The sequence below is a fragment of the Perognathus longimembris genome, unplaced genomic scaffold (genome assembly GCF_023159225.1).
Source record: "Perognathus longimembris pacificus isolate PPM17 unplaced genomic scaffold, ASM2315922v1 HiC_scaffold_5407, whole genome shotgun sequence".
NCBI classification, from domain to species: Eukaryota; Metazoa; Chordata; class Mammalia; order Rodentia; family Heteromyidae; genus Perognathus; species Perognathus longimembris.
This window is the reverse complement of record NW_025960831.1, coordinates 1-23,586: the sequence shown is the minus strand read 5'-3', so window position 1 is coordinate 23,586 and position 23,586 is coordinate 1. Positions and strand designations below refer to the sequence as shown.

The following is a 23,586-nucleotide window of genomic DNA, read 5'->3' as shown; positions in this document are numbered from 1 at the left end:
CCGGCGGCGGCGTCTGCGCGTGCGCACGCGCGTGCGCGCCGCGGCCCGGGGACGCCGGGGGGTGAAGAAGGGGCCGGCCTTCGAACGACAGCGACGCAAGATGGCAGCCACCACAGGCTCGGGTGAGCGGGGGCGGCGGGCCCGGCGGGCCGGCGGGGCGCGGGCCGGGTGGGGGCCGGGCCGCCGCCGAGGCCTTTGCAGCGCGGCCGGCGGCCCTGCGCCGGCCTCGGGCCGCTGGGCTCCGCGCGGCGGCCGGCGGGGAGGAGCCGGCGGCGGCCGGAAGCGCGGGCGGGAGCCGGAGCGCCGGGGGCGGCGCGGCGGGGCCCCGAGGCTCCGGGCGGCGAGCGCCCCGCCGGGGCGGGCCGGGCCGGGCGGGCGCGGGGCCGGGGCGAAGGGGCCCGGGACGCCGGCCGCGGGGGTTCCAGAGACGCCGGGGCGGGGGAGGGGAGGCGGGGTCCGGGCGGCTCCGCCCCGCCCGGGGCGCGCGGGAGGGAGGCCGCGCCGCAGCCGCGGCGGGCGGCGGGGGCCGCGGCGTGGAGACCGTCGCGCCCACCGGCGGCCTAGGGGCGGGCCGGGAGTCCGGTTGCGAAAGTCCGCGTCGGCGGTGGGGCGGGGGAGGCGGGCCCGGGGAGGCCGGGCTCCCGGCTCCTTCCCCGGGGACGGGCAGAACCTGAGGGGCCTGCTTGGCCCCGCGGCGGGGCGGCCGCGGAGGTCTCGGGTGGGCGGGAGCAGGTGGGGTGGGCCAGGCCGCTCTGCACGCCGGGCGTGGGGGAGGCGGGGCCCGCTTTGGTGAGGGGCGCTGGGTACTGATAGCCTCGGGCGGTGCTGGGGGGGCCGGTGGTCCGTGGGGAGCCCGAGTTTCCCGGATGTGGCCCCTCGCTGCTGGAGGGGAATGGAGGGGCAGGGTGCGCGGCTTGCCTGAAGTGACCCGCCGCCCAATGCCTTTTCCTTTCAAACCGCGAGGTCTTCCTGCAGCCCACTGGAGCCCGCACACCCGACTTAGATTTCGGCTCCAGCCACCAAGGTGCTCAGTCAACTCACCCGAAGACCCGGCCCCAGGCACTCCCAGCACGCAGAGCTGTCTTAAGGCTCTGGGGCTCACGGGGTCTGTAGCAGCTCCTGTTAGGATGGTGGTGCGGTTCAGTTTTGTTCACAGTCACTTGAGATCAGCATCTACAATCCGGTCTAACAGCTACTTAATTCTGCTCTCTTGAGGCTCTGCCAATTGAAGAGTGCTCCCTAAATACTATTGGAGGGGCTGTGTGTGTCAGGTAGGAGCCAAGAGTCCTTGGTGTGGTTCAGATAAAAGGACAGACTTGAAGGGGCCTTAAAATGAGCTTCCTGAAATTTGTGTCTTTACTCAACATATACTTATTGAAAGCCTGTTACATCCCATTGTACATAACAAGCAAAGTGAACCCGTCCTGCTCTTTGGATTTCATTCCAATCAGGGAGGGGGCCGCTGAGGGTATAAGCTGGAAACTGTGTAGATAGATAGAATGTTTGGAAAGGTTGGTTCTGGGGAGAGAGCCTTTGATAAGACAAAGGATGGGTTAGAGCGTGCCCTGCAGCAGGTGTCACAAGCAGGAAGTGCCGAAGGACTGTCAGTGCTAGGGTCCCTTGGTAGGGTGGAGCTTGAATAAAAGCCCTTACAGCATAAGGGAGATTTGTTGAGATGAGTTGGAGAGGTGTGGCTCTGGATTTTATAATATGAGGGAAGCCACTGGACTCATGTCTGGTGTGAAGCATTCTTCGATATTTGTTGGAAAAATGGATGGGTGGATAGATGAATGAATGCATGCATGCCTGTAGAAAAACCTTAGCGGGTTAAACTGAAGGGAGTGTTTGGGGCTCTTGAGAAGCCTTTCTGGTGTGCTCAGGACCTGTGATCAGCTTGGTGAATCTGTGCCCAGTTGTTGGGAACCAGCTTTGAGGCCTCAAGTTTCTATAAGGCTGTGGTCACTGCTGTGGTTCTGCCTGCACCAGTCATGCACAGATCACACACAGTGGAGTTGTGAGAAGCCCTCCAGTCCCCAGGATGCCCACTCAGTGACCGGCAATGTCCTCCTGCCTTGCCCAAGACTGTAGGACTTTGCACAGTACCTTGGCTACCAAGGCCTTCCTCTCACCTAGCACCCCCAACAGCAGGCAGGCAGTCAACCTGCTGAGGGGTCAGCTCAGGCTGATATGGCGTGAGTTTGCATAGAACCCCCCTTCTGCACGTTGCCAGCTTATGAAAATAACCTCTGGGTGGTAGAGATGAAGTGGTCTTCCCTTCCTATTCAGGAGTGTCCAAAGAAGGCTGGAGCTGCACTACCTGCTGTTTCCCTTTAGGAGCTGTCCTGGGCCTGGATTCAGGAGATCTGCTTCATTGGCTAGCAGGGAGCCAGCAGGTTGGAGAAGAGGCCTTGGCCTTGCTCTTTGTGATGCTAATCTTCTTGCACCTTCTGGGGAGCTTTAGAACCACTCTCCTCCCCCTCTTCCTCCCTTTCTGTCTCCCTCTCTCCTTCCCTAGTGAATTGTAACTCTTCAGTGTCTGATCATGGAGAAGTTCACACTTGGCGAACCCCCTGCTTATCTTCAAGAGTGCACAGAGCTGCCCTCTGGTCTCCAAGCCAGCCCATCCAGTTGTGCAGTGAGCACCCAGGGAGTGGGGGATGCCCCAGAGAGCTGCCAGGCACCCAGGGAGATTGGTGGTTGCCTGAGAAGCATTGGTCATACAGGAGCCAGAGCTCCCTGCTCCAGGGCCTTAGCCAGGAGAAAGAGAGAGAGAGACCCAGCGGTTTTTTGGCATGTGCCAAAAATAAGTCCTGGTGAGAGAAGAGACTTAATGAAAAGTTCCATTACCCACCCCCACCACTCCTTTCAGGAGACCTGACAGTATTCCTGGCCTTCTGGATCATGTACTGTGTACTGGAAGGCGGTCACAGCTCCTTCCTTTCCTTCCCTCCCTTCTTTCCTCCCTCCCTCCTTACCTGCCAGCAGGCCACATCCCAGTACGTGGTCTGTTTTTACAGATGTTCTTGTAACCCACACCTGCTGGGCTTGGGGCCTCTGCATGTCTTGCACAAAGGAGGTTCTGGTCTTTGTTTGTGTGCCTGCCCTCAGACTTCTTACTTGCACATTATGCTTTGTTAGCTGTCATCTCACTTCTCAGAGGCAGATGCCTGTTGGAAAGATGAGGAAACAGGCCTTCTGGGGAGACGTGATCAGCTTGGGGCCAGAGTCAGAGTTCAGGGCTGGGTCTGGGGGGGCCCCAGGACAAGTATGCTTGGCCAGAGTCTTCCAGCCCCAGCCTTGGCTGTTGACATACGTGGTAGATAGTAAGACCCTCAGCTAGAGCCTCTACATGTCTGCACACCTCACCCTAATGCAAGTCTGGCAGGCATGAACTGAACACGCCGATCACCCTCTATCTCATTGCTGAGGACCCGGGCTCATCAGCATGAGCTAGCCCTTTTCCCGCCCATTTCCTGGAGCAGACAGTGTCAGAGCCTGGCCCGCCTGCCCATCTGGAAATCTTCCCCCTCCACACCAAGATCAGTTATGCCCCTGGCCCCGCTGCCTGGCACTAATGTGGCAGCACACACCCGTCTGGCATCTGCCCCTGTTGGCAGTGCCTTGTCCTCAGATCTCTCTCTTTTCTTCAGCGGTGGCCCCTAGAAAGACCCCCCTCCCCACGCCTTAGCTCGGGAGCGCCTCCCCTCATGGGTGCAGGTTCCCATTTGAAGTCACTGTACTGGCTTCCCTGGGTTGACTGTTTTGTACTAGGCTAATTCAGTCCTCTGCCCTGCACCCAGAAAAGTCCCTGTTGGACCGTTGCAGGTCTCCTTTTGTTTAGCCACAGGTATACATTTGAGAGGGGAGAAACATTTCAGCAAAAGAGACGGGCTCTCTGTCAGAGGCCTCACTGTGTCCCCTTTTCCTCCACCCCCTTAGAAGGTGTGATTCTTGGCTGTGGTCACTGGTCATACCAGCAGAGATGCTTGTTGGTGTCACAGCTTTTCACTAGCTGTTCATTGTCACATTGGACTGCATAGAGACACAGGCTCTTCCATGGTTCCACAGGGCCTGTTACCAAGACTGCTGCTTTGTGGCCATGAGTTCCCCATCAGATGCTTTAAAGGACTTTATTTTCTTTCTTAGAAGGTAGTCTTGCTATGTATTCCAGATAGGTCTTGAGAGCCTGCCTCATCTTCTGGGTCTCTGTGTACATCACCACATCTGGCTTTCAAAACCCTTTTTGTAACACAAATGTTTGAATGTGTTGCTGTGCTTTTGAGTGTCACATTGAAGTGTCTTATTAAGACATGGAATATGGGGGCTGGGAATATGGCCTAGTGGCAAGAGTGCTCGCCTCGTATACATGAAGCCCTGGATTCGATTTCCCAGCACCACATATATAGAAAATGGCCAGAAGTGGCGCTGTGGCTCAAGTGGCAGGGTGCTAGCCTTGAGTAAGAAGCCAGGGACAGTGCTCAGGCCCTGAGTCCAAGGCCCAGGACTGGCCAGAAAAAAAAAAAGACATGGAATATGGACTGGGAATGTGGCTTAGTGGTAGAGTGCTTGCCTAACTAACATGGATGAAGCCCTGGATTCCATACCTCAGTACCACATACACAGAAAAAGCCAGAAGTGGTGCTGTGACTCAAGTGGCAGAGTGCTAGCCTTGAGCAAAAGAAACTCAGGGACAGTGCTCAGGCCCTGAGTCCAAGCCCAGGACTGGCAAAAAAAAAAAAAAAAAAAGATATGGAATAAAACTATCAGACCAGCCTTTTGAAGCTGGCTGTGAGAGCTTTCTTTATAATATTCTGCACTTGCTGACTTTTAACTTTATATTTAGCCAAGACAATAACAAGCTAACTTTTTTTTTTTTTATGTTGGTCCTGGGGCTTGAACTCAGGACCTGGGTGTTATCCCTGAGCTTTTATGCTCACAGCTAGTGCTCTACCACTTGAGCCACAGTTTCACTTCTAACTCTTTTTGGTCCTTAATTGGAGATAACAGTCTCATAAACTTTTCCTGCTCTGGCGGGCTTTGAAACAATCCTCAGGGGCTGGGAATATGGCCTAATGGAAAGAGTGCTTGCTTCGTATACATGAAGCCCTGGGTTTAGTTCCCCAGCACCACATATATAGAAAATGGCCAGAAGTGGTGCTGTGGCTCAAGTGGCTGAGTGCTAGCCTTGAGCAAAAAGAAGCCAGGGACAGTGCTCAGGCCCTGAGTTCAAGCTCCAGAACTGGCAAGAAAAAAAAAAATCCTCAGATCTGTCTCCCGAGTCTCTAGGATTGCAGGAGTAAGCCACTGGTTCCTGGGCCGTAGTTAATTCAGTAGTTACGGCCTATTTATTTGCACTTACTGTGGGATAGTCTCCCTGCACACTGCCAGCTCTTACAGAGCCTGTAGTTCTTGTGGCTTTGCAGGGTTGATGAATCCCTTTTCCCTGGCCTGCACTTTACATTCTTCTAGCTGTTTCAGAGTCAGAAACACAGAGGGTCAAGAATCTTAACATTTGGGTTAAGAGTAAGGGGACATGCTGGCCCGGGGCTTCGTGATCAACTCTTGTTCCACTCTTTGGCATATGTGGACTTCATTATTCCTGGGTTGAGTTGTCATGATTTTCAATTGACCCTCTGCATTTGAGAGAATGAGTCTTTCCAGTTGGACTGTGACTGGCTTATCCTTAGATTGGCAGATCTCCAACCTCCATCCATACCTGGATTTATGTCCCTGCAGTGGACACAAATCTGAAGTTCCAGAACTAAGGGCCATTCCTATAGAAATGTACTTTGCTTTGTAGAAAGTGTTCAAGCTGGACATCCTTAGCTCACGCCTGTAATCCTAGCTACTCAGGAGGCTGAGATCCCGAGGATTGTGGTTCCAAGCCAGCCCGGGCAGGAAAGTCTGTGAGACTCTTATCTCCAATGAACCACCAGAAAACCGGAAGTGGGGCTGTGGCTAATGTGGTAGAGCCTTGCCTTGAGCTAAAGAGCTCAGGGACAGCACCCAGGCCCAGAGTTTAAGCCGCATGACCTACAAAAAAAGAGTTGATAGGCCAACCTCATATGCAACTTCTCAGGTGGCTTAGAATGGATTTTTATTTTTATTATTGTTTCCTTTGCCAGTCCTGGGACTTGAAATCAGGGCCTGGGTGCTGTCCTGGAGCCATAGCACTACCTCTGGCCTTTTCTGAGTAGTTTATTGGAGAGTCTCATGGACTTTTCTGCCTGGGGTGGCTGTGAACCACAATCCTCAGATGTCAGCTTCCTGAATGAGATTACAGGCATGAGCCACTGGCACCTGGCTTAAAACGGATCTTAACAAAGGCTGGTAATATGGCTTAACAGCAGAGTGCTTGCCTTGCATGCATGAAGCCCTCGGTTCGATTGCTCAGCACCACATAAACAGAAAAGGTTGGAAGTGGTGCTGTGGCTCAAGTAGTAGAGTGCTAGCTTTGAGCAAAAAGGAAGTCAAGGACAGTGCTCAGGCCCTGAGTCCAAGCCTCAGGACTGGCAAAAAATAAAAATAATAAAATGGGGCTGCGGGTATAGCCTAGTGGCAAGAGTGCTTGCCTCGTATACATGAGGCCCTGGGTTCAATTCCCCAGCACCACATATACAGAAAACGGCCAGAAGCGGTGCTGTGGCTCAAGTGGCAGAGTGCTAGCCTTGAGCAAAAAGAAGCCAGGGACAGTGCTCAGGCCCTGAGTTCAAGGCCCAGGACTGGCAAAAATAAAATAAAATAAAAATAATAAAATGGACCTTACAAAACAAAATTCATTTTATAGCGGTATAGTGAGTGAGTGAGCCAGTTTTTCCTTATTAAAATAACTATAACTTTTTTACTTTTCTCACAAAAACCTTAGATATCTCAATTACATGGGCCAGTGTTTGATCCCAGTAGGTAGTTATGAGCTCGCCCTAAGCAGCGTGTCAGTGGCCCACTCCTGTAGTCCTAGCTACTCAGGAGGGTGAGATCCGAGGATCACGGTTCAAATCCAGCCCAGGTAAGAAAGTCCTGAGACTCTTAACCTCCAATTAATCACCAGAAAACTGGCAGTAGAGCTGTGGCTCAAGTAGTAGATCCTATAGCACAAAAGCTCAGGGACAGCGCCCAGGCCCTGCATTGGAGCTCTAGGACTAGCAAAAAAAGAAAAGATTCACCCTAACATTAGAAAAGGAAGAAAGCCTTGACTGCTGTTGGGTGCCAGCCAGGCCTCAGAGCCGATTCTGGGGGGGGCAGATTGAGTCACAGCTCTACCTGGAGAAGCTTGGAGAGTGGATGTCAGCCAAGAGTAAGGGAAGGAAAAGGGGACGTGCACGGACCTTGTGAGGATCAAGGCATGTGGGGACCTCTACAGGCTGCTGGTTTCTGATTGGGTGAGGTTAAGAGCGTTGAAGAGCCCTGGGCTTTACACCCCATGCTAAGCCCTTTGATAGTCCATATGAGCCCACTCTTGAGCTTGCTTTTGAGAAATCAGAGTGGGGCTTTAGTGACAGTGAGGGCCAGCCATGAGGAAGGAGTGTCCCTGGCTAATCTCCACCATTGACTCCGTGGGTGGGTCACTGCTCAGGTGGCAGTGGGCCCAGCAGGTAGAGCCCGGCCCTGGTCAGCTGACCAGGTGGGAGGTGAGCAGGGAAGAGAGGAATGGCCAGTTTAGATATCAAAGCTGCAGGGCTTGGAAAGGCTGGCATGGCTAGGGATGACTGCAAGGCAGGAGCTCTAGAAATGACTGGCCAAGCAGGGTCAGGGTTGGGGTGGGGTTATTCCTTGCTGCAGTGAGGATGGGAACTGTGACCAGCAAGGGTGGAGAGCTGGGTCAGCCAAGGCCTCAGAGACCCTGGTAGACAGCAGCTCTGCTCTGTTGAAGTGGGTGTGAGGCAAGCCTGGCCGCTTCCTCTGGAGGAGGGCTGTCATTACTCGCACCTGATTGGAAATGCACACTGGAAACTTTACTTAGAGCTATGGGCTGGATCAAGACTCCCCAAAGGCAGAGGTTGGGACCCTGAACCCAGTGGCCAGGGTCTGGAGCCAATAAGGTGGGCCAGGAGAACAGACCCCACAGTATGGCTGGAGGTGGGATGGGGTACCCTGGCATTAGTGGCTACAGTGGGAGCCAGAGTGAATGTGTTGAGGGTGGTGAACAGTCTGGAGGCCGCTGGGCCCTTGAGCTCTGTGGCTGTAAGTACTGGAGAGCAGACATGCAAGGCTGATAAAGGAGGGTTTGCTTACGTTTGGTTTTCTGCTGGATGAGACAGTGCGGGTGGAGGCTCAGTAGCACACATGCTGCCTGTCAGCCAGAAGCCAAAGTGCTCGCCAGGCCTGTCTTAACCTCAGTCGCTCTTCCTTGTCATCAGCACAGGCAGGGCTGATGGCTCAGCTAGATTGCTAGGAAGGAGTGGGCCAAGGGGGGGTGGGGGGGAGGTGGTAGAGCTCTTACCTAGCTTGTGCATGTTTGTGTTCCTAACCCTGTATGGAAGGTTGAGTTCGCTCTCTCTTTCTCTCTGTAGGTGTGTATGTGTGTGGTCGTGGGGCTTGAACTCGGCCTGGGTCCTTTCCCTGAGCTCTTCGCTCAAGGCTAGCACTCTACCACTTTGAATCACAACTCCACTTCTGGTTTTCTGGTGGTTAGTTGGAGATGAGTCTCACAGACTTTCCTGCCCGGCTGGCTTTGAACCACAGTCCTCAGATGTCAGCCTCCTGAGTAGCTAGGATTACAGATGAGAGCCACCAGCACCTAAAGTATGTTCATACATAGTTGTGGAGCTAGTTTAGCCTTTACTCTGCTCTGCCTCTCCCCCACCCCCCTCCCTTTTTGGTATCAGTACTGGGGCTTGAACTCACAGCCTGGATGCTGTCCCTTAGCTTTATCGCTCACAGCTGCCACTCTGCCGCTTGGTAGGCCCTGACCGCACAGCTGTGGGCTGAGACCTCTGAGGCATTTGGTGCTGGGCTCTTAGCACCAGCGCCGCTGGCCACCTGGCCCAGCCTGCCCTGGCTTGTGGATTACTCCAGCCGTTTCTGCCTGGCTGCACACTGCAGGCCAAAGGAGCCTGAGTTGTGAGACTTGGTTCAAAATTCCAGAAGCTCCTGTCCCTTGGGAAGCATGGAATTCCTGATCTGCTTCTGCCCTCTGTGTTGCCTGTGCCTTTAGCTCTACCATGGCCTCCTTCCTGCTGTTGCCCCTGCCTCTGGCCCACTCCCCTCAGTCCCCTTGCAACACACCCATCCCCCTATGGCTCTCCAGGCCATGCTGCTGCTTCCTCCAGCACCTCCATCCCACCGTGATGCAATGCAGAGCTCCGTGGGCGCGCTGCGTCTCTCTCGGCACCAGAGGTGGGGCCAGATGTATTCCCATTGGGTTAGTGCACTCAGACCCCCTCTCCCACAGTTCTGTGCTGCATCCCACTTGCCTTTAGAGCCTGCCCAGAGGGGACTTGGCTTGAGGCCAGGCAAGCTGGTAGCCAGTGTGGTGCAGGTCCCCGGGAAGTGGGAGAGGCCAGCAGAGCGGCTAGGTGTCCAATGCCCAGGCCCAGAAGAAAGTGGCCTCCTGTCCTCCGACAACCCAGGGCCAGGCCCTCGATCGAACTCACATCCTGTGGGCAGCAGTCACCCTGTGCATGCCCGCCTTGCTGTCGTGGGCCGCTGCGCCGCTGTGCAGGCTTTGGAATGAGTAGTTCAGAGGACCGGCCCACTGCTCCATGCTGTCACAGTCAGCAGAGAAACTGCCCTACAGGTGGCGAAGGGGCTCGCTGTGGGGCATCTGCCTGCGACATCTGCCTGTGCCTCAGATGTGGACACTCAAGAATATACAGGAAAGGGCCCTGCTTCAGGGCGGGCCGGCAGGCACGCGGGACAGCGGTGGCATCTCACGCGGTGCGGGGGCACTTGGTGGAGTTGCCCTGGGGTGGGCTGCTCAGGTCACTTCCTGGAGCTGTGTGGGCAGCACAGGGTTGGTAGCGTGGTCTCGGGTGCCATACCCAGCGGCTTGCTCTGGGCCGTGGAGTTTCTTGGAGTTGCCAGTATCTTGAATTTCTTTCCGTTTATTTTAGGAGTAAAAGTCCCTCGCAATTTCCGCCTGTTGGAAGAACTCGAAGAAGGCCAGAAGGGAGTAGGAGATGGCACAGTTAGCTGGGGTCTGGAAGATGACGAAGACATGACCCTTACCAGATGGACAGGGATGATAATTGGGCCTCCAAGAGTAAGCGTCGAGCTGCGGCTATAAATGTCAATGTCTTACATGCACTGTGCCTCCTTTACCCTGGGCGCCTGTCGCGGACACGCCCATGCTATACTTTCTCACATGTGCCTGCTCTGTTTGAGCACTTTCACTGTGTGTATTTGAGCCTCCTCTGATGCTGTTTAAGCCCTCGAATGGTAAGCAACCTGCCCGCGAAGACTCGCACTGTGACATTCCGGGACCCTGTGGACCACGGCCAGAGGCCGCTGTGCCCTCAGTATAGTTTTGAACAAGCTAGGCTGCTCACCTGAGCGCCAGGCGCAGGCAGAGCTGCCGGCAGGCATCAGGAGACCCCGGGGATTTCGGCTGTGCCCTGTCCCCTCTGCCCATCTTCTCACAGTGTCCCAGTCACTGCAGCCAAGGCCCCCAGCCCCCAGTGCCAGCCACCTTTCTTGAGGGCCCACAGGAAACCCACTTAGGAAGTGTCACTTGCTTCCCACAGGGTCCTGTTGCTGGTGCTCTGTTGGGTCACAGCATTCCGGGTGACAGATGAGGCAGGCTCAAGTGTGGTCACTTGCCTGGTGTCACGTAGCCAGGACCGTGCTTCAGCCCGCCTCAGTACATTGCCGGCTCCACAGGCAGATAATGGTGACGCTTTCCTGTCACCATTGTACAATGACCCAGAGGCCACAGGACAGATTCCCGGGTGAACTCATAGCATGGGAGGCCCTGCCTGGGGGCACAGGGCCGGCTGGGTGTACTTGCTTCTGGCCTAACAAGCTTCATTCCTTCCTGGGGTTGCGGGCAAGGTGCGGCTCTGTGTCTGCAGGGGAAGGAAGGGCACGGCATGCAGAGCGTGGCTGGGACCGGAGCAGGCGGAGTCCTGGGCCCCGCAGTGCCCATCCAAGATGGCAGTGGCTCTCATGCCCAGTGACTGCTTGCGCCTTTTTCTCTGGTGGTGCTTACACAGCTGACTTACTCGGCTGGTGCTCTAAGACCGCTCGAGCCGCTCCTCCAGTCTGGCATCTTGCTGGTTGGTTAGAGGTGACATGTTAGGTGTGAGCTGCACGTACTTGGCCACTTTGGCCTTTTCGTGTTGTTTAAGTCACTTTTGTTGCCCAGTGGTTTTGTTTGATAGTGGTAGGGCTCTGATTTTGCTCCCTTCTTTCTTTCATTTCTTTTTTTCTTTTTCTTTTTTGCCAGTCCTGGGGCTTGAACCTGATCAGGGTCTGAGCACTGTCCCTGGTTTCTTTTTGCTCAAGGCTAGCACTCTACAACTGAGCCACGGGGCCACTTCTGGCTTTTTCTATATATGTGTGTGGTTCTGAGGAATCAAACCCAGGGCTTCAAGGCTACAAGGCAAGCATTCTAACACTAGGCCATATTCCCAGCCCTTGCTCCTATCTTTCTCCTGGGAAAACTGGGTTGTTGTGTATCTGTTCAATGCTAATGGCCTCCTTCACGGAGGCCATTTCCTTTGCTGTCTCTTCCTAACAGCGGTTCCTTTCGGTTTCTTGAGGGTGAGCACGCCTCTTCCTCCTGGCCCCACCCCCACCTCTGCCCCTGCATTGAAGTGATGGGGGGGGGGCAGGTGTTAGCAGACCACGAACTGGCCAGCATGCCACCATGCGCGTGCATGAAATGCCACAGCCTGTGCACTTAACATCCAGAACAGCGAGCCCTTGAGTGTTAGAAACCTTGTCTGCCTAAAACAGCCTCGGCGCCTCCTTACAAGGGCAGAGGTCCTGATGGGAAGGCACTTCTCGTGGATCTGCTTTTTGGGTTTGTTGCTTAGGTGGGGAGAGATAGTGGGGAGAGAATGTGTGTGTTGTCTGGATCTTATGCATGCTAGGCAAGCTCTACCTTTGAGCTGTCATTTCAGCCCACATTTGTTTTGAGACAAGGTTTTGAAGTCAAGGCTGGCCTTCAGTTAGGATCCCTCCTACCTTTACCTCCCAGGTGCTGGGGTTACAGGAAGGTGCGCACTGCGATGCCTGGCTCCTATGCTGGGGGTGGGGGGTGTTGTTTTGTGGCTTTGGGGTTTGAACTTGGCCTTATTCGTGCCCACAGCTTGTGCTTGTTTAGGTGGTGCTCTACCACTTGAGTCACATCTCCAGGCCTGATTTTTTTTTTTTTGCCAGTCCTGGGCCTGGACTCAGAGCCTGAGCACTGTCCCTGGCTTCTTTTTGCTCAAGGCTAGCACTCTGCCACTTGAGTCATAGCGCCACTTCTGGCCTTTTTCTATATATGTGGTGCTCAGGAATCGAACCCAGGGCTTCATGTATAGGAGGCAAGCACTCTTCTCACTAGGCCATATTCCCAGCCCTGATGTATTTTTTTTTTTTTAAACTAGGGCTTGAAAGTTGAATTCAGGTGCCTGGCGTAGGCACCGTCCCTGGCTTTTTTTTGCTCAAGGCTAGCACTCTACCACTTGAGCTACAGTGCTACTTCTGACTTTTTCTGTGTATGTGGTGCTGAAGAATCGAACCCAGGGCTTCATGCGTGCCTGGCACACACTCCCGCTAAGCCACCTTCACAGCTCCTCCAGCCCTGATTTTTGATGATTAATTTAGAGAAGGAATGTCCTGCCTGGTGGGCCTCAAACCATGTTCGTCTAGATCTCAGCCTCCTCAGTAGCTAGGATTACAGGTGTGAGCCAGCAGGGCTGGGCCTTGGGGTGTCTTTTTTCTTTTTTAAGTGCTGTATTTGGAACCCAGAGCTTTGTATTTGCCCAAGCCAGGCAAGTGCTCAGCCGCCACGCTACGCCCTGCTGTTTTGAGACAGGATCTCTAAATAGTGAGGTTGGCCTGGACCTCCCGAGGACGAGGATTGCGGTCGTGTCCGCCCATGCCTGGCTGAGGACACGCTTTCCCGCTTGCTGATCCCAGCGCATTTCAGGACACCGGGAGTGCAGCGAGGCGCCGCCTTGATCCGCGTAGCCCACCTTGCAGCGCCCTTCAGTGTTTCTTCTCTTCATGGGCAAAGTGGTTCAGTGTGGAATGCCACGTTTTGTGGATGTATTCATTACTGGGGGAACGTGCGTTTGTGCACACATGTGCGTACATGTGCCAATGCCCAAATGGGAACCTGTGGCACTGAGCATATGCTCAGCTTATTGCACAGCTGGCACTCAGCACTGGGGCCACACCTCCAGGACAACATTTCGCTGGCTAATTGGAGTAGTCTCTCAACCTTTTCTTCCTGGGTTGTTTTCCAACTGCAGCTCTCAGTCTCCTGAGTGGCTAAGGAATCACTCCCAGCGCGTAACTGTCTAATACTTGAAACGAGAGTTCAAGCGCCGGGCCTGGGCACCCTCCCTGAGCTGCTTCTGCTCAAGGCTCGCGCTCTACCACTTGAGCTACAGCACACTTGCAGCTTTTTCGTGTCTGTGGTACTGGGGGATGGAACCCAGGGTTTCCTGCATGCTAGGCAGGCGCTCTATCATGGAGTCACCTTCCCCGCCCCTGTTAAATACCTTGAGCACACTGTTTGCCAAGAGGCTGCGCCACCACGTGTGCCGTGAACAGCGGGAGGTCCTCCCCCGGGTCCTCCCCCACCGACGGTGAGGGTGCGGCTCTGTGTGTGTCGCCCTGTGTAACGGCATGCTGACTGACGCGCACACTTTGGTCGCCATGCTCACCATGGCGCTCACTACCCACTGGGCCGAGGGCAGATCGCGCATCAACCATCCAGTGCTGACTGCTCAGTCTACTCTACATCCCCCTATGTTAGCATCTTGTAACTGCAAGCTTGGGCTCTTTGGCCTGAGGCCTGGCTTGCGTGCATGTGTGTGCATGCACACGCACACACACACCCTTTTGCTGTTTCTGAGTTCAGCCTTTAGATTGTACATGGGAGTGAGGCCATGTAGCATTTGTCATTTTTGTCTTCATCAGTATAGCAGGGAGGGAGGCTTTCCTTGTTTATGGCTGAATAATATTCCGTTGTGTGCATTTGCGTGTGTGTGTTTCCCTTGATCTGTGGGTCCGTTGCTGCTTAGGTGCTTTCCCAGTCTTTGCTGTTGGTCCTCATTGCAGGGAGCCCAGAAGTGCTCCTGGAGAAGCAGCTCCTTTCCCGCTGACACAGCGCCAAGCTAGTGGCCAAGGTGGTTCCATGGGGAGGCTGAGCAGACAGAAGTGGGGCAGGAAGGTCCTCCTGCAGGGGACAGTCCCACCCTGCAGCGGAGAGGCTGAGGACCAAGTGGGCTCCCAGCTCTGCCTCCGTGTCGTGGGCTGGAGCTGGGCAGGGCCGGAAGGTGATTAACAGGCAGACCGGAGCATCCCCGCAGGAGCACTGCACAGTGTGCAGGAGCCAGGCCCCCTCCCCTGTGTCTATCTAGTCACTTAGGGCTGTGGGGTGTTGGTGTGGCTCAGGTGGAATAGAGGAAGAATGGGCAGTGCTGGGGCTGGGGATACAGCCTAGTGGCAAGAGTGCCTGCCTCGGATACACAAGGCCCTAGGTTCGATTCCCCAGCACCACATATACAGAAAACGGCCAGAAGCGGCGCTGTGGCTCAAGTGGCAGAGTGCTAGCCTTGAGCGGGAAGAAGCCAGGGACAGTGCTCAGGCCCTGAGTCCAAGGCCCAGGACTGGCCAAAAAAAAAAAAAAAAAAGAATGGGCAGTGCTTCCTGGAGGGGGAGCGTGGCTCCCGGAGCCGCCACGGGCTGCATGGAGGGTGCGAGGGCGTCCGGCCCGGCGCTGGCCTGCAGCCCTTGCGCTGTCACACAGCCTCCTCCAGTCGCCACACGGCGACGTCAGTGCTCAGCACCCTTTAGGCCCTGGGGTGGTAGGATTCTGCTCAGCCCCTGCTCCTTCCCCGCCTGCCTCTGTTGTCCTGTTCCTCACCTGTGTGCCCACAGCTGTGCTGCCTCTCTGCCAGGCAGGGCCGCACGCGTGAGAGGAGTGGAGGGCCGGTGCACTCTGTCACTGCGCGTAATACCACAAGTGCACCCTACGCCCACCATTTATTGTTGCTATGGGGTCTCATTAACTTTGTCTCCTTGAACCAAGGTCTTCCCTATCTGCTCCAATAGCTGGGATTCCAGAATGATCCACTGTGTGTGTGTGTGAGCATGCGTGTGAATTGTACAAAAGGGTTGCATTGTGGCATTTTCATGCATACCTACAGTGCACTTTGGCCAAATACCTGATATTTTTTTAAAAAATTGGAAAAAAAATTGGGGCTGGGAATGTGGCCTAGTGGTAAAGTGTTCGCCTCATATACATGAAGCTCTGGGTTCGATTCCTCAGCACCACATATATAGACAAAAGCCGGAAGTTGCACTATGGCTCAAGAGGTAGGTAGAGTGCTAACCTTGAGCAAAAAGAAGCCAGGACAGTGCTCAGGCCCTGAGTTCAAGCCCCAGGACTGGCAAAAAAATAAAACAAATTTTTTAATGCTGATCCTAGGACTTGAACTCAGGACCTGGGCACTGTCCCTGAGCTTTTTTGCTAGCGGGCGGGGAGGGGCGCTCTACCACTTGAGCCACAGCTCCATTTCTGGCCTTTTGGTAGTTGATTCAAGTAAGACCCACAGACTTTTCCTGCCTGGGCAGTGAACCATGATCCTCAATCTCAGCTTCCCGAGTCGCCAGGGCTACGGGCACGAGCCATGGCCCCAGCTTGCACACTGGCTTCTTGGAGGAGGAAGCAGTGGAAGGGAGGCTGGGCAAAGCTCCGTCCTCACTGGAGGGAGCCCGCGAGCGGAGCATTGCTGCCTGCCTGGAGGCGGGGCCTGCAGGTTTGAGTTGGGTCTGTTAGTTGGTCGTGGCTGGCCTGAGTGACTTCCACCCCGGCTTTGTCACTGGAGGGCTGAAAGCCTTGCTGTGTGGTATTTCCCCAGCGACCGCTAGGTGTCGCCATGTGCACGGAGCAATCGCCACGCCATGGGGCTCTGAGAGAGAAGCCCTGGTCACCCTTGAGCCTGGTGCAGACGCTCATGGTGACCGGGTGGCTTCGTGTGGGACAGGAAGTCCACGCCCAGGACCTTCAGGGTTGCGGGTAATTGAGGGTGCTCCGAGCCGCCTGGATGTTAGCAGGAAAGGTTGAGTGTGGTCTTGGACCTGCCTGCTTCTCCACAGTGACCCCATGGGTGGTTCAGGGACAGTCCTCGGCCTCCTACCTTAACTGCTGTCATGGCTTGCAAAGGGGAAGTGTGCAGGAGGGGCCCCCCACCCTGCTTCACACCTGCGGGGCTGCCCCGTGGACTAGCATTTAGTGCAGGGCCTGTGCCCCTGGCGCAGGGGTGGGCGAGTGGCGCCCCTCTCCCGGTGCGGGGCGCTCCGTCTGCAGGGGTCAGCGCGGCCGCCTGGCCGGGGGCTGTGCGAGCAGGTGGCTCACGGGTGGGTGACGGCCTCGCACGCTGCCCTTCGCGTTGCTTGTGATGCCTGACATCTCTGTCCTCTTCTCTTCCAGACAATTTATGAAAACCGAATATACAGCCTTAAAATAGAATGTGGACCTAAATACCCAGAAGCACCCCCCTTTGTAAGATTTGTAACAAAAATTAATATGAACGGAGTTAATAGTTCTAACGGAGTGGTAAGTTGCTTGTGTCTCCCACCTCCCTGTCCTCTGGGGGACTCCACCCTCCCGTGGGCACTGGGTCTGGGCTATTGGGGGGCGGGGGGGGGCGTCTCAGGCAGGCTTGGCTCCAGTCATGGCTCCAGTCACTCTGACGTGAGCTCATTCAGTCCTCTCAGCACCCAGGGTAGGGTGAGGATGGGAAATCGAGGCACAGAGGTGAAAGTGCTCGCCCATGCCTGCCGCTCGTCTAACTCATTTGTGTACACTGAACATCTCTCACACAAAAAGAGCTGCAAAAAGGCTTGCCAGGCGCCGGTGGCTCACCCCGTGATCCTCACTACTCCGGGGGCTGAGATCGGAGGACAGCGGTGCAGAGACAGCCAGGCACCTCCAGCAAACTGCCCAAATAGCCACAAGTGGAGCTTTGTCTCAAGTGGTAGCGCTCTAGCCCTGAGCACAAAGAGCCTCAGGGACCGAGCCCAAGCCCTGAGTTCAAGCCCCAGGACCAGCACACACACACACAAGGTTGCCATAGTGACATCTTTGGCGAGTGGGTGGTTTTCCCTTGAGGCGGTGGGTGCTGTTGGGTAGGCGGACCGTCCATCCCTTCTTCTGACGTTTGGGGCCGGAAGGGCTCAGCCCCTGGTCCTGATGCTGAGCTCCCTGCAGCTTGGTTCCCAGGGCTGCGGCACAGCCCCGCCCCCTGCACGCAGCCGCCTCTGCCGAGAGCCCGGGCTCACTGGGATTCCGCGTCTCCCCCGCAGGTGGACCCAAGAGCCATCTCCGTGCTAGCAAAGTGGCAGAACTCCTATAGCATCAAAGTCGTCCTGCAAGAGCTCCGGCGCCTAATGATGTCTAAAGAAAACATGAAACTCCCCCAGCCACCGGAAGGACAGTGTTACAGCAACTAATCGAGGACAGCCCCGCCCCTCGATTTCCGGGCCTCCATCCTCCACAGTAGTCAGTTTCTAGATCCGTCTGTAGACCTCCAAGTACTGGAAAGGAAGCTCCCACTCGAGGCAGTTCATCCTAAGACACTGTACACGATACTAATTCTGTCCGTTTGAAATATATGAGTTGTGCTGTAACAGACCATCTGTCAATGTAACCACAGTCCTTGCCCGGGATCGGACGGCAGCCAGCAGACCCCGCGCGACCGGCGGGCGGGCTGACTCAACTGTGAACAGACTCGGCACACAATCACTGCTGCTGCGACGCCTGGGGTCTCCCTCCTCCTCCCTACCCTTCCTGCCCCCCCCCCTCGCCCTCCATGCTGACAGACAGCGGGGTCCTGTCCCCCTGCTCTTCCTGTGTCGTCGTTTCCCCCGCCCCAGCCCTCCATGCTGACACGCCTGGGGTCTCTGCTCTCCGCCCAGTCCTCCCCCCCCCCCCCCCCCGCTCTCCATGCTGGCCTGCCTGGGGTATGCCCCCCACCCCGTCCATTCCTGTCCCCTTCCCTGTTCCTGCCCACCTGCTCCTGTCCCCCATCCCTTGAGGCTGGCACGCCCGGGGTTCACCACTTCCCATCCCCCAGCACGGTGGCTTTAGAGTAGACACGGCCTGCGGGACGCATGTGTGGCCTTCCCTGCACCCCCCCCCCCCCCGCTCCTCCACACCCCCTCCCGCCCCGCCCTCCAGCCCCACCACGGCTGAGGCAGATTGTAACCCCCCTCAGAAACCGGCCTTCGGGGAGGACTGCAAGGCTGCTCCCCATGTGATGGAGGGGTGCCGCTCTCCCTCCTCCTCCTCTGCCCCCGCTGCCCCCGCTCCCGGCCGCCGGGGGAGGCGGCATCTGATGCCCCTTAGTCCCGCCCCGCCCGCCCCGCTGCCAGCCGCGCCCGCCCCGCCCGCCGCCGTCCCCCAGCCGAGGCCGCAGCTCCGCGGGTGACTCGCCCGCCAGGGCTCAGCTCGGGGCTGGGCCGCCGCCGGAGCCCCGCAAGCACGCGGCCCCCAGCCCTCCCCGACTGCTTTGCTTTGACGAGCTGAAGGTCTGCGCAGGCCCAGCCGCCCCCGCGCCACCCGGAGGCCCCGCCTGGGTGGACCCCGGCTCCGCTGCTGCTCCTGAGGCCCGCTGCTGACTTGGGAGGCGCCGGGCAGCGGGGGCCCGGGGTTGGGGCCCGGCCCCCCTTCCTGTTAGGACCACTAATGGCTGGGCCGGCGCGAACCGAAATAAAGGCAGTTCATGGTGTTCTGAAGGGTTGTGTGTTGTGTGGATGCTTCCTCCCGCGGAGCTGGGGGGGCGGCTAGCTGTGAGGAGCCGCCATTCCCTCCCCACGCAGCCTTCCGCCCTGCCGGCGTGGAAGCGGCGCGAGTTCCTCGGGCCGGGCCGGGCGCCGCGGCTTGCCATCTCCCCAGCGGAGCGTCCCGGCGGCTGCCAGCGCGCACGCCTGGAACCCCGGCCACTGCAGAGGCTGAGAGGTGAGGGTCACGGTTCAAAGCCAGCCTGGGCAGGAAAGTCCACGGCACTTACCTCCACGCTAGCCCCCAAAAAGCCGGAAGCGGAGCTGTGACTCAAGTGTGAGAAAAAGCCAGGCAAGAATGTGAGGAGGCCCTGAGTTCAAGTCCACTCCTGGGATGGACACAAAGTGGGCTTCTTTGGACCCTAAGTTCTGGTTGCTTTGCTACCCTTTGTCTGCACGGTTCTTTGTTCGGGTGCTTTGCAGGATGTGGGGTGTTACACATGCACTACGCGTTCTTCACCAGCTGCCCACCGGTGGCTCTCAGGAGGCTGGGAGGCGAGGGTCACAGTTCAAAGCCAGCCCAGGCGGGGAAGCCCATGGGACTCCGGGCCAGCGTTGAGCTCGCAGCCTCTTCCCTCCAGGAAACCACTGCTCACGAAGCCACGCAGGCCCCGGGCCCTCGGGACTGGTTGCAGGGCGCGGAGCGGGAGCTGCCATCGTCGAAGGACACGGCCGACGGGCAAAGCGACATCCTAGAGCGCATCGCCACGGGACCACGGCCCTGCACGCTCCGGGGCACTAGTGGGGCCTTGGATAGCCTCGAACCAAAGTCCTCCAGCTCTCAGCCTCCTGAGCCTGTGGAGCTGCTTCAAGCCAAGTGGTTCTGCTGTGGTTGGGCCAGCGGGCCGGTGGTGGCAGCGGTGCTGGCCCGTGGCTCCGCAGGGACATTGTGAGCCTCGAGGCTGCGCGTGGCCTCCGCCCTAGAGCCCACAGGGGCACGCGCGGGCATCCCAGCCCGCCCGAGTGCCCGCCCTGGGGCCCCCGCCCTGCGCCTGGCCCGCTGCCTTTATGTTGTGCCCATACCAGGCTTGCATTAAGGGCCTTGTGCTCTCGCTTGGCTTGTTCCCTCCTCAGGGCCAGCGCTCTACCGCTTGAGCCACGGCTCTGCTTCTGGCTTCTGGCATTTTGCTGGTTAATGGAAATCACAGACTTTCCTGCCTGGGCTGGCTTTGAACTGCCATCAGCGTGTCAGCCTCCTGAGTGGCTAGAGTTGCAGGCCTGAGCCACTGGCTGAACCTGGCTGCCCTCCACCTTCAAAAGCCAGTCCTTCCCCCCCCCCCGTCTCACCCCCCCCGCAGGCCCAGCCTCGTCCCCTCCCACCCCATCCCCGCGGGCCCAGCCTGGTCCCCCGTCTCCACCCCCCCCCCGCAGGCCCAGCCTGGTCCCCTGTCTCCCCACCCTCCCCCGCAGGCCCAGCCTGGTCCCCCGTCTCCCCACCCCCCCCCCCCCCGCAGGCCCAGCCTGGTCCCCCCGTCTCCCCACCCCCCCCCCCTCCCGCAGGCCCAGCCTGGTCCCCCGTCCCACCCCATCCCCGCAGCCCCAGCCTGGTTCCCTCCCACCACACACTGGCTGGTTGCTGGCCCCATGCCCCACTGCTGTGCCAGTCATCACAACTGCCCGCTGCCCAGGGTGGGGAACAGCAGTGCCTGGCCCAGCGGGGGGGGTTGGGGGCCACTGGCACGGGGCACGGGGGTGCTTTCTCTCCACAGCCTCGGGCTGCTGTCCTCTCGGGGGTCCCAGAGGCAGACTTAAGGGCAAGGGGACCAAGGTGATAAGGACGCTGACCCCGTGGGACCATGACCTCACCCCACCCCGCCCCCGGACCCGGTCACCCTTGATGCTGGCTTCATGTGACACAGTCACATCTACGACCGTCTGAGGTAAAAGCCATTGTCTGGAGGCGGAGGCCAGGTGAGGTCGCGCTCACGCCCACGTGGCCGCGCGCACGTCAGCCTGGGCGTGGGTCCCGGCCGCTGGCTTATCGCCAGGTCTCTATCACAGCTGATAAACACCTGCTCGCTATCGCCCCCCCCCCCCCCCCGCCGCGCTGCCCCCCCTCGCCGCCCCGCCCGCGGGGGCTCCCCACACGGCTCCCCGTCATCCCAGCTACCCGGGAGGCTGAGACCTGAGGCTCGCAGTCTGAAGCCAGGTGGGGCAGAAAAGTCCCCACGCGGGGCCCCGTCCCCTCATCTCCACTACCGCTCCGAAGCCAAGTGGCACCTTGAGCACAAAGAGCCTCAGGCCCAGGGTTCAAGCCCCGGGACTGGAGAAAGAAAAGAGCTGAAACCCCCGGACCTGAGGAAGACTAAACCCGCCCAACTCCGCGCGGGTCCCGGCCTGAGCCCCCGCGGCCAGCAGGGGGCGGTCGTGGGCCGCAGACGGCCCGGCCTCCAGCGCCTCCCGAGCGGGGCTGTGGGGAGGACGGGCGGGCAGACGTGGCCGCTGGGCAGAGGTGGGGCAGTGACACCAGCCCGCTCACGGGGGACCCACGGGGGAGGCGCACACCCCTCCCCCCTTCCTGCAGCACCCCCCCCTTTATCCAGGTCAGGAGCCAGGCCCCGCTTTGAACTTCCCCAAATAGCTTGCTCTCCTTCCTTCCTCCCTTCCTCCCTCCCTCCCTCCCTCCCTCCCTCCCTCCCTCCCTCCCTCCCTCCCTCCTTCCTTTCTTCCTTCCCTCCTTCCTTCCTCCCTCCTTCCTCCCTCCCTCCCTCCTTCCTCCCTCCCTCCCTCCTTCCTTCCTTCCCTCCTTCCTCCCTCCCTCCCTCCTTCCTCCCTCCCTCCCTCCTTCCTTCCTTCCCTCCCTCCTCCTTCCCCTCCTTCCTCCCTCCCTCCTTCCCTCCTTCCTCCCTCCCTCCCTCCTTCCTCCCTCCCTCCTTCCTTCCTTCCTTCCCTCCCTCCTTCCTCTCTTCCTCCCTCCTCCCTCCCTCCTTCCTCCCTCCCTCCCTCCCTCCCTCTCTCCCTCTCCCCTGCCATGTTCCATCATTCCAACAAGCGTTTCTTGAGTAACGGCTGCAACACCGCGCGCAGGCCCGTGGGGAGGGGGGAGGCGGCGGCGCTGGTGTCCCCCCCCACCGCTGGAGGAGGAGCCACTGAACCAGGCTGCCCCAACAGTGGGAGCCCAAGGCGGGGGGGGGGGGGTGCACAGCTGCGCAGGCGCAGGGCGGGCGCTGGGGAGCTGCCCGCCCGGGGACACGGGGCTGAGCGGGGGCCTCTCCGTCCCTCCGGTGGCTCAGTGGCCCCGCCGGGCCCGGGGCCGGGGCCTGGCCAGCCCTGGGCTCCCGTCCAGAGTGTGGTTCCCTCCAGCCGTGGGAGCCGCCGCCCCGCCGCCCCACCAACCCCACAGGCTGGGGGGTCTCCCCTGCTCTAAACTCCCAGCACTGTGGAGCGCAGGCCCCCCTCCCCCCCCATGTCCCTGCCCCCCTCCTCCCCCCTCCCGGCTCCCGCGCCCACACCACAGTCCCGGGATGGAGTGAGTTCTCTCCCCAGATAATTCAGGCCAGAGGACGGAGCGGCCACTTCCGGCCACAACCCGCCCCGCACTGTACGAACCGGACACGGGGGGGGGGCAGAGGCTCAGGCCAGGCCCCCCAGGCCCCTCCTGCCCAGACCCTGGCTTGCACACCAGGACTCGGGGAGGGGGGGGCCTCTCCCACAACCCCCGGCAGCTCCCCCGACCGGCCGGGCGGGAGGGGAGGAGAGGCCGGAGCAAGCAGCCAGGCGGGGCCCACGGCGAGAAACTCGACCCACGGACGGGGCGGGGCAGGACCGAGGCCCACTGGGAAGTAGAGAGGGCCTGGGAGCGGGCATGGGCACAAAAGGAAGACGTGCGGGAGGAAGGGGTGAGTCACGCCGACATCTGGGGGAAGCAGCCCGTGCAAGGCCCTGAGGCGGAGCGGCTGGACTCGAGCCGGCCGGACTGCGGCAGAGAGGCCGGGGAGGGAAGCGAGCGCGCCCGCCGCAGCCAGGCCGAGCCCCCCCCCCCCCGCCGGGCCGACCTCACTCCCGCCGGGGACCTAGGGAGGGGGCAGCCAGGTCTGCCGCACGGATGCTCCCGGGACATGGTGGCCAACCCCCGGGCCGCTCCTGGGGTGGGCGAGGCTCGTGGGGCACCGCGGGGCCACCATTTTGCCAGACATCCCGGGGGCAGTAGTGGGAGGGGCCGGGCTAGCTGCAGTCCACCAGCTGCCACGCCACGCGCGGGCCCCTGGAGGTGCGGGGTGCGATGGGGGAGCGGCCGTGGCTGCAGTCACGTGTCACGTGGGCGCGCGTCTGCAAGCGTGCGACACGGCGGCTCGTGTAAACGTGGCTTCGGAGCCGTGGTCCAGCCCAGGCAGAAGCTGAACCCCGGGCTGGCTGGGGGGGGCGGCTGCAATTCTGCCCCCTCGTGGGAAGGACGCCACCCACCGTGGCCCTATGTCCAAACCTGAGGCCATGCCACGCGATTGCACACCAGCACCTACTGTGTGCGCGGGGGGGGGGGGGGGGCGAGCCGCGGACAGGCCGGGTGCTCAGGGGGCCCAGGCACCGCGGAGCCAGGGCCGAGATCCGCCCAGTCCAGAAGCCACGCGCTCAGCACCCTCACCAGGGCCCCGCCGAGCTCAGGCCCCGCTGGGGACCAGGCCACCCGCGCCCCGGGCCTGG

At 59.1% G+C, this 23,586-nt stretch overlaps 1 protein-coding gene across 1 annotated transcript; it reads left to right on the top strand.

The window, feature by feature from the left end:
• Positions 1-18,896, top strand: Ube2v1 (ubiquitin conjugating enzyme E2 V1). Its single transcript, XM_048337438.1, has 4 exons — positions 1-122; positions 10,053-10,201; positions 16,595-16,720; positions 17,470-18,896. Exons 1-4 carry the CDS (start codon positions 101-103, stop codon positions 17,614-17,616), a joined length of 444 nt encoding a protein of 147 aa, XP_048193395.1. The 5' UTR covers positions 1-100; the 3' UTR covers positions 17,617-18,896.
• Positions 18,897-23,586: the final 4,690 nt, after the last annotated feature.

Bases quoted from the DNA above. Each gene is read 5' to 3' on its own strand.
- Ube2v1 (XM_048337438.1), top strand. From the start codon at position 101: ATGGCAGCCACCACAGGCTCGG. The intron at 123-10,052 runs GTGAGCGGGGGC...CGTTTATTTTAG, and splicing joins GGCAGCCACCACAGGCTCGG to GAGTAAAAGTCCCTCGCAAT. The intron at 10,202-16,594 runs GTAAGCGTCGAG...CTTCTCTTCCAG, and splicing joins TGATAATTGGGCCTCCAAGA to ACAATTTATGAAAACCGAAT.